Below are 13,860 nucleotides of genomic sequence, written 5' to 3' on the forward strand. Positions count from 1 at the left end.
ATTTCAAAGTAGAATAATAATTTCGTTGAAGGAGAAATAAATAATTTGTTTTTTTTTTAAAGAGAGAAAAAAAAATTTAATTAGAAGTAACAGAGTTAAAAAGCTTTAACGGTCATTTTTTCTGGTATAATTTTTACACGCTAATAAATGACGTCAATCCCAGTATCCTTCACGCGCCAAGGATGTTGTATTGTATGTTCATCGAACGGTTTGTAGGAGGGCAACACGTGCACCTCAAAAGTCGTCAAATCACATTAGCGGTGCTCTACACGGTTTTTCTTTATATATATAACATAAAAACAAAGCAAAAAGAAATTATTTAAAAAAAAACCAGAAAAAGCAAAACAAAAGAACCATCTGGTTTCGTTTAAAAGAAACACAAAAATGGAAAATAAATAAACAAAAAACACGGGAAAGAAAAAAGGGGAGGTTCAGGTTCGGCTTCTTCTTCTTCCTCATTGAAACTTATAGCAGCCAACACAGCGAAGCTCAAAGAAACTTCCTGAAGAAGGTTCTCGTAAGCAGATGCAACCGACAGCTGCCGGTAGCAGCAGCTCTGGTGGAGGTGGTAATGAACTGAGTCGAGGGGGGCTTGCCCGATTCCGCTCAGCTCCGGCCACCTGGCTAGAAGCTCTACTTGAGGAAGACGAGGAGGACCCACTAAAACCCAACCAGTGCTTGACGCAGCTACTCACTGCCAACTCGGGCACACCTGCAACTCGTACCTCGGTCCCCTTCTCCAGCTCGGCCGATCCGGGCTTCTTTGAACCGGCCGCTTTCCCCCGACAGAACAGTTCTCCGGCTGATTTTCTGGGTATTGGGTCCGATGGGTACTTCTCTAACTTCGGAATTTCAGCCAATTACGAGTACTTATCACCAAATATCGATGTTTCGTTAGGGAGTAAGCGTGCTAGGGGAGCGGATACACAATACCCTTCTGCAAAATTTTCTTCTCAGTTGGTAAATCTGCTATTCGCTGAATTTGAAAGTGATTAGCCCTGTTTTCTTGTATCTTTCTTTTTTTTCTTTGTTAGCTGAGATTTGGGGAAAGTCGGATGGGAGTTGTCTGAGTGAACAGGACAACTGAAATTTTGTATATGGATGTCAATCTTATTGAGTTTTAAGCTGAAGGAAGATGTTACCTTGTGCCTAGCTGGCCATCTTAGCTTCAAAAGTCTTCTCAACTTGGTGAAAGGACTTATATTCTAAATAGCAACTTGACTTTCTTTTTACTTACAATTTTTTTAATATATAAATAGAAAAAGGTTGTCCGGTCGTTAAAGTTCAGCTGGATTTAATTAGCTTTTTAGTTTATATTTGTTAAGTTTATGTAATGTGTGATTGTTTCCTTCCTGTGTGTTTTTGCTTCTTCTTTTGTAGAAAGGAGAGCAGAGTGGTGGGCAGGTACCAATTGGAACGTCTGGTTTGACAGATGCAGACATGGAAAAGCTTTTAGAGGACTCAGTTCCTTGCAGGGTTCGCGCAAAGAGGGGCTGTGCCACTCATCCTCGTAGCATTGCCGAGAGGGTACAAGATAAATTGGCTTTGCTTAAAAAATATGTAGTAAATGAATGAGGGAGGAAATTTGGTTTGTGCTAAGGAAGCTTTTTTGTTTCTTTGCTTAGGTTCGGAGGACGCGAATAAGTGACAGAATAAGGAAGCTTCAAGAACTTGTGCCAAACATGGATAAGGTACTGCATTAGCTAAATATCTCAGGAACAGTAACAGATACTAGTTCTTGGAAAATAATTAATTATTGTAAGATCAAAAGCCATGGAAATCCAATATTCGGAAGATATCTTGATTGGTTGCTTAATCTTTTTTCCCCCTAAGAGTGTATATCTTGTGTTGCAATTATAGATTTTAATATTTTGGCATGGGTTTACCTTTAAAGAGTTGGGGGTTATAAGAAAGTATAGTGTCTCATTGTTCAAAATTTATTGAGACGTCATAGTTTTGGCAGAATGACCTTCTCATGCTTTTGATGAATGGTTTCAATTGATTATTTTACATAACCAGATGTTAATCACACGAGTAAACAGTGTACTTTCTGGAATTTTGCTTTAAACCCAAACTTCATCAGATATATAAAATGTAGTTCTTTTATCCCTAAATAAAGTTGTGAACATTTGTTTTTAATTAACTCAGCATCTCAAATGCAAAATGTTCAACAAAATGATTGCAAATAACTGCCCTTTTAGCTTCAAATGCCTGAAGAAGCGTGAGAAAATAACTGTGAAAAGTGGAACCTGTATTATTGGGTAGCCTATTATACTACATTTATGCTAAATGGCTTATTGGAAAATTGTAAAAGAAAAAAATTGATGAGAAGAGGTACAGTAGATGATGCAGGAATTTTATTGGTTCACTCAAGTTTAATGGTGTGAGCTTTTGGAAGATGGCTTTAGCTTACAGTGGTCTGCGTTGGATGGTTGCATGGTGGGCTGGATGGAGAAGAAACTTGGTTGATTATCTGTACTGTAGGGAGGTCAAGAAGGCATGAGCTTTAGTCTGTTGACCTCTTTCTTCAGAGGTTTGAAGACAGCACAAGGGGGCTGCTCTTGTGGCCTATGAGAGTTCTATTCTGTGTTTAAAGCTAGATGCCTACAATTTATGGTATTGGATTTCCAAGTAACTGTTGTAATTAGCTGGCACCCTGCAGTTCCATGGAAATAATTCTTTTCTCTACCAAAAACTATAATGTTGTAGTTGGAAAGGGACATGTGGGAGTGCACCCTTTATATATATGCATCTCTCTACCCCTTCCTTCCCTAACCTCAGTGTATAGACTGTTGGTTTTTTAGGATAAAAATGAAATGTGCATAGTTGGTAGTGGTAGTGTTAATTGGAAAATGGGAACATTAAGGTATCTATTCAAGAGTGTGCTTGAAGTACAACTGTGTTTCTTTTCATCTAGTTATAAGTTTTTGGCGGTTGGTTTAGCTCCATGAGTCTTGCATTTAAGTGTTTTCAGTAATCTGTGACGATGGGTTACTAATTATGTAACAGCCCCGGAAATATTAAAAAGAAATGAGTATTTAAATATATCGAATGCGGAAGCGAGATCAAAATTTCAGTTAACATCCCTTACACGAAAAACCAAAAACGTACTTAAAATATAAAAGGTTAAACTAACTAAGAAAGAAACTCGAAAATAAAACTATGCGTATGACTACAGAGTCTCTAGGCATCCCCTTCGTCGTCCTCCTGCGGAACGGGCTCGGGAACCATGTCTTCCTGATCTGAAATGGTTAATTAAGGAGTGAGCTACACTAGCCCAGTAAGAACATCACGATATCTCACCGTCACGGAGATAAAGGTTGGTAGAAAAACACAAAAAGACCAATGGAGCATAATTTACAACAAACTCGTTTATTAACATGAAAACCTTTACCATCCACTTACCTTGGTGGAATTTATGAAAACAATATGAGAAAAACAATAACATTATCATAATCATTGAATAATCTAAGCTGTAAAACATAACACTTATCACGCCTCTTGTAATTCAATCATTATACAACATATCTTTTTCTCATTTACCAGCCTACTAGTATCCGTGGGGGTCCATAGGGGTTCCGCTACCCGTTAACCTTTAACATTCATAATCAGTTTCCAGGGCCGTCCCCATACCCCGTCCGGTATGGGCGCCAAAACCATGAACCTCAATACCCCGTCCGGTATGAGGGTGAAACGGGCCGTCCCCATACCCCGTCCGGTATGGGCGCCAAAGCCATAAACCTCAATATCCCGTCCGGTATGAGGGTGAAACGGGCCGTCCCCATACCCCGTCCGGTATGGGCGCCAAAACCATAAGATCTCCATACCCCGTCCGGCATGTGAGACCACAATCCCGGTAGGGTTCCCTACGGACCCGGTCCGTCCACCATCTCCCAGGATATCTAGTCAGGCTGACCCCCATAATACAATTATCAGTCTACACAATCTTTCATTTTCCTTTTCCTCAGTCAGCATCATCAATTCACATTTAAACAATCAAATCGTAATTCATGCCGAACAGACAACATACAGTATCAGTTCTTCAGTCATTCAACCCATAATTAATAAAACAGTAATATATGCATTCAAAACTATAAAATGAACACATCAAACCCCATAATGCATTTAAAGCTGTAAAACAGTATAAAACATGCCAAATAACAGTAAATCATCATTCACACTAGACTCGGGCTCCATTAGCAACCTTAAGCAATTTCACACATGCGTTAATTCAAGAAATACCGTTTTATCATTTTGAACTTTAATACCGTGATAGGAAATAGGGTGAGGGGTCCTTACTTGTTTTCGGGATCCGAATATGATTCACAGTGCGCCTGCAGGCCGTCCCTAATTTTCCCTGAATTTTTCCCGGGGAACTGAAACACACTAACAGTACCTGCACGTGTTCCAAAAAAAATCCAAATTAGGCCCAGGGCCCCTTTCGGACCAAATCGCAACTCCGGCACGGCGGCTCTGCCGTGCTCCGGCGACGGCGCCGCCGCTGGCGGCGGCGAGTCGCCTCGGGTTGGCTGTTTTCGGCCGTTTTCGGCCGAATTCGGCCACGCTCGCATTGGTCCTTGTCAGAAAACAACCCTAGGGCCCTCGGGGGGCCAAAAAATCACGGAAAAACGGAGCTTACCGGCGGCGGCGCTCTCGGGTGCAGCGGCTCTCCGGCGAGGTTCGTGTTTTGGTGATTCGGCTCCGGTCAACCTGTAGAGAAAAGAATGGTGATCACGGTGATATAAAAATTGCATCGAACGGAGGCCGGGAAGGGCCTCGTCGGAGGCAAAAACCGAGAGGGGGCGCGGCGGCGCCGCTGGGCTTCGGCCGCGTATTCCGGCCGTTTGGCCGGGATTTCGGCCTCGATTTGGCCATAGAAGGAATCAGCGGGGAAAAACGAGTCGGGGGTATGAAATTTACCTCGATCGGCGGTCGGAAATTTCCCCGGTGCGGCGGCGAGTGGCGGCGGGTGGCGGCGGTCGGCCTCTGGTTCGTCTTCTCCGGCGAGCGGCTGGCGGCTAGGGTTTATGGTCTGGTGTGGGGGTTCTATTTATAACCCCTTGCCTTTTGATCACAGCCGTTCATTTCGTTTTAATCTGGGCCGTTCGTTTTTGATTGAATCTGGGCCGTCCGTGCGTTTGAATCTGGGCCGTCCGATCGCGCGATTGATCTGGGCCGTCGGATCGCACCCACGTGGATCGCCAACGTGGCTCCTTTCGGAGTGACGCGATCTTGCCACGTGGCAGGCCCTGGTTGGCCGGGACTGCTGACCGGGCCTGCTGACGTGGCTGTTGACGTGGCCCCTTTTTTTTTGTTTTTTTTTTTTGTTTTTGTTTTGTCTCCTCCTTTCCGGGTGCTACAACTTATCAGTCCTTTGTCACTATTGTAAATTGTGGCTGTGCTACCTTAATGATCTTTTGAAACAATTAGCACTGGGAAGAAGACTTGTACAGGTGAACTGTGTTAGAAGTGAAGGGATGTAGGGGAAGTATAATATTGATAGACAATAGATCAGTTATTTCATAGTGCTTCTCATTGGCTGCCTTTGTTTGTACAGTCTCATCTTGGAATACGGCCCTGCGAAGTATAATAATTTTGCTTGGGAGGCTGTGGGGAGTCCACACTATTGAGGATTTGAGGAAAAGAGGTGAGATTTTGGTTAATTTGTGCTATCTATGCAAAAGGCAGCTGATCTCCGAACCATCAGTTGTTGCAGTGCTCTTTGGTGACTAGCAGTTGAGTTTCTGGGTTTGAGTTGGGTGATGGTTGGCTTGGTTTTTTATGAGATTTGGGCTGAGTAGGATATGGGATGATTAGGAAGGGAAATGACATATCCATTTGGCTATTTGTGGATTATTAGAGAGAAAGAACCACAAGAGCTTTTGAGGAACTGTTTTTTGTTTTGGTAGAGTCAGGGACTTGTAGTTCTAGGCCTTATGTTTTTTGTGCAATGGTCATTCTCTTAATTGTGATGAGGACCTTGGCAATGTTATTGACTTTCTGATTGGGCTGTAAATCTCTTATTGTCTTCAGAGGTGGCGTCCTTTTGGTGCCTTGTTAATATAATTTCCGTTTTTCAGTAAAAAAAAAAATCTGTTTAGCTTGACATGGAAGTGGTGTATCTGTCTGACTGTCCAAATAATCTGACATTTGTAGTACATGCAATTACGAAACACTATTAAAGGGGTGTCTGAACTAAATTTTTATTCATGTCTTGATTAATGTTGTAGTAAACATAATTAAATCATGAATAAGTGCTGGCCCAACTTGAAATTACTACTTGTATTTATAATCTGGAATCTGTGGTGTAAAACTCAACAATTTGGATCTCCAGAAGGGAAATAGCTGATTGACTCTTTGCTTTCAATTTCATTGTGATGAGAACAAACCTTTTCCTGTTCTCAGAACTTGCACATTTCATCTTATATTGTATATATTCTGGTTCTGGTTGCCTCTTGCAGCAAACAAATACTGCAGACATGTTGGAAGAGGCGGTGGAGTATGTTAAGTCCCTTCAAAAGCAGATTCAGGTACTCCCTACACTGAAATAGAAAAAGGCGGAAATATATTTTGTTGGGATTTTTTCAGGTGAAAAAAAAAATTAAATTTTTTATTGATTTCATTTGTCCCAAAATTAACAACTTAAAAGTGTCTTTAAATAGGTTTATACTGAATTTAAATTTTTTAAAAATAATCTACAATAATTTAAAAGATAAATATTAACCAAATTTCTTAAAAAATAAATTCCCACTAATAACATGATATTTAAAAAATAAACATGGGCTAAATCTTATTAAAGATAAAATATTATTTGAATTCAAACTAATAAATAAAATAAACTATAATATTTTTAACATTAATTTTCAACACTCTCCCTTAATGTAAAAATTATAATTACTAAATTTAATTTGTTGGAGCACTTCTCTCCAATATTTCTTATTTAATATTTATATTTTGAAACACTTTTTTTCAATTGTTGATGCACGTCTTACCAACCTCTGATTATTGATGCACTTCTTATCAATTTTCAATTATTTGATGCATTTCTAATCAAATTTTTTAGAGCACTTCTCTCTAATTTTCAGAAAAAGTTTTTCTTGAACAAAATTTGCTTATTCATTCTTCAACTTGTAATTTTTTTTTATATATATCTAAATCTTTTACAACAAAAATATTGTGATTTATTTTTGTGCCAACAGTCTTTTTCATTATGATGGTTTTTCTTGCATACTCCGCATGGTGGAAATTTTTCTTTTTTGATATTGACGAAGACTTGTTTGACATCTTGACAATGAAGCCTCCCTCCATGGTTTTTTTTTTTTTTTCATTGTTCTTCTCTCTATATTATTTTTTCACATACTTATAATTAATAAAAGTTATGATACGATTTGTTGAGATTTTTTCAGGTGAAGAAAACTAAAATTTTTACATCGAATTTTTCAGGTGACTTCATTTGTTTCAAAATTAACAACTTAAAATGTTTTTAAATAGATTTACATCGATTTTAAATTTCTTAAAAATAATCTACCATAATGTAAAAAATAAACATTAACTAAATCTCTTAGAATTTTTATTAATAATATGATATTTAAAAAAAAAATGAACTAAATCAAATTAAAGATAAAATATTGTTTGAATTCGAATTAATAAATAAAATAAATTATAATTTTTACATTAGTTTTTAACATATTTGCAATCGATTTGTATTTAAACTTTCCATGTAAGTCTCTCTCTTCTTTTCTCTCATAAACAAAAACCTGGATCTTGGGCAGGAACTCACAGAGCATCAAAGGAAATGCAAATGCATTACTAAAGATTAACTAGAAAGGTACGGAGAAAAATCTGTTCCGTATCTAGTCTACTTATCATATTTAATTGGTCTCTGCTGTGATTCATCATTATTGTCTGCAAACAATATGCTTCCAGAAGCAGATCTTGTAATTACCAGAATCATCTACCTACTACCATGTCAAATTTTTATCAACTTGTAGATGATGGCTTGTCTGGTGGGTGTAATAGTTGTAGAGTCCATAACCAGGGCTTCTCGATCCACGATGGCAAAAGGACTGCTGTTTGAAGATCATTTAGAATTACTGTAGTTGTAACCTTTTGTACACAATAAAAATTGAAAAATATATTTTTTTAGTATTGATTTGTCCACTTCCCAAGGTTAATTTCTACAGTTTTACTGTGGATCTAGGCGCTTGTATTCAATTTCTTCATTTTAAATCTGAAGCTGCTATATGGTCAATAAAAATATTTTTGGTCAAAATTCCAAGTACATTCTGATATTCGATTACGGAAGTCTTGTGCTATACTTTCTTGGATGTGGATTGGGAGGAGGTTACTGGATGAACAAGTAATATATTATATTCATAGGATATTTTGGAAATGTTGCTGACTTATATATCCTTATATATTGCTCTATTGTGAGTAGTTTGAACAAGACCTAATACTTCTCTCTCTCGTTTTTCTGGGAAACAATAAAAAAATTTCTTTCTTTTTGTGGGTGACTCTGATAGTAGCTTTGGATTTTTGTGCTAGCAGTATTTATGCAGGACATGATATTCAATATTAGTTTGATAGTGGAATACATTTGTTACAAGCTGAACTTATCTTTTTCACATATTGACTGTAATTCAAAATACATGCAAACCCAATTTGGGCTGTAAACTTGTAGTTGTATAATTTCAAGAATTTAGTTCAAGCTGTGGTAATTTCATCATGCATCATGATAGAAGTAAGTTTATTCGCCATGAACTTTACCCCGCTGCAGGAAATCATGGTGTTCTTTTTTTGTAAATGGTGCTGTCTTCATCATCATTATGAAGACCTGGATATAATGTAGGGGTTGCTGTGTTACTGTTTACAAGTGTGAAGATGTGTTCTTAGTTTTACTGGAGTCGTTCACCAAGTCTGGTGGAAGAGGTGGGATCGTTAAGTTGAGTTCTGGGTTTGGCCAAATTGCCCACAGTAGCCTCTCATGAATATAGGTCATCTGTGAATTCAATGATATGATTAAGCGGGACAGTTTTTTCTGATATAAAATGGTATTGGAGCTAATTTTGTTTCTGCCTCATATCTTCATTCATGTACATGCTCCACCTGAAGGGATGTGTCTTGAGTATCGAGCTAATTTGGGACTGGTAAGTGATAACAACTTATTTATGAAAAAAAAAAAGAAGAAAACTGTTGAGTAGCGTGGTGAAACTGAAGACAATCTACTAAAAATTTCAAAAGAAAACGTTGATGTTGATTATTAAAGATGAAAAAAGAAATGGGCTTCCCATTTGTTTTGAAGAATATTACATCGGGCGTTGTTACAAATGGGTTAGGTTTGTTTTAGGACTTTTACTTAGTGCACAACTTGAGGGTTTGGATTTTAGTGGCTGTCTGTAAAGGACACTTTTTATTAGTGACATTAGTTTGTTTTAAGATTTTACTCAGTGCAACTTAATCGATAGACTTGATTTTCTTGGGGTCGGATTTTAGTGGCTGTTCTTAAATGACACTTTTTACTAATGTAAATGATGCCTGTTAATAATGTCACCTTTACAAAGTTTCGTTTATGAAGCTAGCTTTATCGGCAAAAAAGTAGTTGGTAAAAAGTATGGTGTAACAGTCATACACTAAAGATATGTTAGTCTTTAGTAGTGAAAAGATTGTTACTAAAAATGGCCGTCACTATAGGTTCTTTTTTTTTTTCTTTTATTGTAGAACTTGTTATCAAAATTTAAAATTACACTAAAAGTTTATTAACTTTCAGTTTTAAAATCGGTTGATTAACTAAAATTTTTTCAAAATTAAAACTGTTTTTATAATAATTTTACAAATTAATTTAAAGTAATAATTCAATCAAAAAATAGAAAAAAAAATTAAAGAGGAGGAAAACAAATGAAAGATATCAGAAAACACGTGCTGTCTAAGGTTCTAATTAAAAAGTAACTGAAATTAGAGTTTGCAACACTTAAATATGCTAATTGCCTGGTTAATTAAAATATATTGTTAAAAATTTTACTAACAACATAATTCTAAATTCTAAATTACACTAAATGCTTCATTAAAAAGTAGGAAATTATGAAACAATTTTACTTTAACAGATATATGAATGAGGATATATATATATATATTTTGTAAAGAAAAACATACATATAAAAGTTTATTTCAACCAAGCAAATATATTACAGAAATACAAGGGAATCCCATAATTTACTGAAATTAAAACACTCAAGTATGTATATATATATATATATATATATTTATATATGTATAAATAAGTGAGAGTATAAAATGAACTTCTATATACTTCACAGAACCCTAGGGAGTTTCCAGGGAGTCTTTTTGATTCTCATATATCCATTCTCGCCCCAACTTGAATTCTTTATGATTATGTAATTTTTCCTCCACTTGTTACTGCATGATTTGGTATCCCTTTCCCATGGCCCTTCAAAAATTCTCTATCACATACAAAAATCAAATTAATTAATCTCTCTATTTATTATTTAATTATTTACTTTGGCTAATTAAATGATTAATTACTCCTTTATACAATTGGAATGCTCTTCCTCTTGCTTCAACAAGGACGCTCACAGCTTGATTTGCTAGTTCTTGTAAGAGAGAAGTTTCACTATTTGGTGGCAGCCCTCTGTACCCTTCAATTTTCATCTCGGGACCTTTCTGCAAAATGATTTTAATTAAAAACAAAAGCTAAAGCTAGAGTTAAAAAAAAAAAAAAAAGACAATCATATTTAAGGTCAAGAAAAAAATTTATAAGTATTAATTCGAAAGTAAACGTCGGTTGTATACTAAAATTGAGATTTTTAGTTATCTAATACTAAAGTTGTAACATTAATGGTATTCATATATTAATAATGTACAATCAATAGTATAAATCTTAAATATTAACATTTTATATATTTATATATAATACGTAGATATACCTTCTCTTTAACTCGACAATTGCATGCCTCATATAAATACACTTCTTCCGTGTGAACACCATTGAGAGTTACATTTTGGAGTGTACACCCGAAGCTATGTCTGTCACAATGTACTAATTTTTGCTTTGATAATATTTTTAAATCTCTAGTTTTAATCTCATTTATTCTCTCCACAGTTGCAATAGTTGAAAATATCCAATAACTATCTGAACTATTTTTTTTAGTAAAAATACATAAATTTTATTAGATAAAAGTAACAAGAATCTAAATAAATTATGATTAATCAATAAAAAACTCATTGAATATGTTAATTAATATTATAATTAAAAAACACTTAATTAAAGTAATAAAGCCGTACCACAAGCACCCTAATATTTTACTGGAGTTACAGCTCCTTTCTCTCTCTAATCAATACTTTGAGGATAATTCGTAACATTCTTATAAGTAAAGTTTTCATTGTTGAACTATTCCTTTATCGTTGAATCTTCAGCAATGGAACCAGCGTACTTTTCTTTGAATTCATCATTGCTTAAATCAACAAACTCGTTTAATTCAAATTAATAACTGTTATTCTTCTTATTTGTCTCATCAATATGTAAATTTTTTCATCAATATTCTTGTAAACCTTGTCTTACTTCAACATTCATGAGTTAAAAGTTATATAAGTCTCTCGATGGACGTTATGTCATGTTGAGAATAATCCATAATAGAAAAATCAGCATATAACAATACATATGACCGAAGAAGAAGAAGAAGAGCGACTAGGAAGTGAACCAGACGCTAGAGAAGGAGACTGGCCACTATTGCTACCGCACCAAAGCCACCGCCAAAGCCCAAAAGGTAAGATTTTCCTTCTCTCCGCTCAAAATTTAATCTCGAGTCTCCATATACCAATATTAGAGCTGAAAGACCAATGGATGAGTCAAAAAACACGAGCGAAGCTTGACCAAGCCGCCTCAATTGAAATCCAAAACTCCTTTTAATGACCCCCTTCTCACTTTCCGTTTTTCACAATTTTTTGACCGTTGTGTTTCTCAACCTTTTTTGGTGTAGGTTAGTCGAAGGAGAACCTTAGTCGCAAAGGAGGAACGGTGGAGCCGCCACACCTGGAGAACCCCCGCTGGTAGGGTTTCAATTTTTGCCTTTTCTGGTCAACAGAGGCCCCCTAACTTAGTTTTTCGTAGGTTTCCATGTAAAACCGACCAATATCAGTCGAAAATGGCTAGGCCGAGAGGAACCACCATCGTAGGTAACAACATAGTTTTGAAACCCTAAATTGGCCAGAAAAGTTTTTAAAACGCCTATTTGGGTATTTTGGGGTATTTTAGATACGTGACGGATATGTTTAATTTACGCAGAAAAAATTCAGGAAACCCGGTGACCAGTAGGAGGCGCAGTGAAAAGTACGTTATTTCAGACACTGATTTGGGATAAGAATCCCTCACCCTTTTTCCGATTATGATAAATTGAAGTTTAATAATCAATAATATTGGGCTTTGTGAAAATTAAAAAAAAATTCTAAAATTAATTACAAGTTACCAGTGGAGCCGAAATTAGTCAGTATATAATTGCTTATTTTTTCTGCATTCATCGTTTATTGATAGGCTGTTCGGTTTACTTACCACATGCATTTTGATTTATTAGTTTAATTGCTTTCTTGTTTATTGGTTGTCTAATCATTTATTTTCATCTATTGACTGATTTAAAATAAATGCCTTAATTACATTTTTTAATTGTTAAGATATAAATTTGTATTGTCTGTTTAAATGTCGTTCTATTAATCTATAAATATGAAATGAGATGTTGGTATGCGATTGATGATGATTTGATGATATGAATCTATGTATGAAAGGCTTACTAGATACCTTGAGAAAAGGTGAACGAACGCAGTACATAGAAAAATCCTACTGTGAACATTACTTCAGTCGTACGAGGCTGAGAAGTTCCATACCGGAAGGCGTTGGGAGGTAAGGTATAGTTCACTCTCATACTGATCGGGGTATTGAAGCGGTGACATATTTGTCGCTCATTATTAGATGGGGTATGGACACGATCGGTTAATCGATAACTTAGATATTGAATCCACGCATAGGGGGAATCCTTATGGGCCCCCAGAGGTACAGGTAAATAGGTAAGAAGGTAAGTTATTATTATTGCTCATTGGGATATGAGATCACAATGTCATTCGGGTTATTATCTTCATAGGTCGGTTTTGGAAACTCATGAGGGTAAGTATGACATAACAGTTTTTTATATTAAATGAACTTATTTAAGAAAGTAAATGGCTCCATTAGTTGTTTATGATTTTTACCAACATTCGGTTCTCCATATATATGATAAGTGTGATATTTTTACTAAACTAGTGTAGCTCATTCCCTTATTTAACCATTTCAGATCAAGAAGATCAAGATTCAGATTCTGAATAGTAGGAGGGTTGCGAATAAAAGTTACCTCCCGGACCTCATCAGAGTTACCCAACGGAGGTTAACTCCATAGGATTTTTATTTCGTTTACTTTAACTATTTATTCCATTACTATGAACTAGTATAAAAAGGACATTATCGTAGCCTTATTGGGCATCCAAATTACTGTGTAAGGAATGCAAACCCTAGAATCTAAATTGCTTCTGCTTATAGTTGGTATAATTTAATATTTTCATTCCCTTTAATGTTGGACTTTTACAGTTGGTATCAGAGCCGCGTTCCTCAGAACCATTCATTACACAGATTTAAAACACTAAAACACAACTTGGCACTTAACCATTTCTTATGAAATGTAGGTATAAAGAGATGAGGAGAGGAAGACCTCCACTAAACCAAGCAGCCCGGGATGGGTCGTTTTGAGAGGATGTTGATAGACTCTTTGAGATGCTGGAGAAACTTATCTCTGCCCAACAGGCCCAGAAAGAAAGGAGGAAGCT

General features: G+C 36.1%; 1 protein-coding gene and 1 pseudogene across 3 annotated transcripts; one reads left to right on the forward strand and one right to left on the reverse strand.

Annotated features, from left to right (window-relative positions):
- Window positions 1–323: 323 nt before the first annotated feature.
- FBH2 (basic helix-loop-helix (bHLH) DNA-binding superfamily protein) lies at window positions 324–8,272 on the forward strand. Of its 3 annotated transcripts, none has more exons than XM_088221277.1 (6): window positions 324–960; window positions 1,381–1,527; window positions 1,626–1,691; window positions 6,462–6,530; window positions 7,773–7,828; window positions 7,927–8,272. In XM_088221277.1, exons 1-5 carry the CDS (start codon window positions 526–528, stop codon window positions 7,818–7,820), a joined length of 765 nt encoding a protein of 254 aa, XP_088077403.1. In that variant the 5' UTR covers window positions 324–525; the 3' UTR covers window positions 7,821–7,828; window positions 7,927–8,272. The 3 variants fall into 3 exon arrangements, with proteins under 3 accessions (XP_088077403.1, XP_088077404.1, XP_088077402.1); XM_088221278.1 differs by having other exon boundaries at window positions 7,992–8,272; XM_088221276.1 differs by having other exon boundaries at window positions 7,773–8,272.
- Window positions 8,273–10,159: 1,887 nt separating this feature from the next.
- LOC110821529 (chymopapain-like) lies at window positions 10,160–13,659 on the reverse strand (annotated as a pseudogene).
- Window positions 13,660–13,860: the final 201 nt, after the last annotated feature.

Source organism: Carica papaya, chromosome 1 (genome assembly GCF_054855325.1).
Source record: "Carica papaya isolate Zhongbai chromosome 1, ASM5485532v1, whole genome shotgun sequence".
Lineage (NCBI taxonomy): Eukaryota > Viridiplantae > Streptophyta > Magnoliopsida > Brassicales > Caricaceae > Carica > Carica papaya.

Bases quoted from the DNA above. Each gene is read 5' to 3' on its own strand.
- FBH2 (XM_088221276.1), top strand. From the start codon at position 526: ATGCAACCGACAGCTGCCGGTAGCAGCAGCTCTGGTGGAGGTGGTAAT. The intron at 1,528-1,625 runs GTACAAGATAAA...TTCTTTGCTTAG, and splicing joins CTCGTAGCATTGCCGAGAGG to GTTCGGAGGACGCGAATAAG. The intron at 6,531-7,772 runs GTACTCCCTACA...GATCTTGGGCAG, and splicing joins CCCTTCAAAAGCAGATTCAG to GAACTCACAGAGCATCAAAG.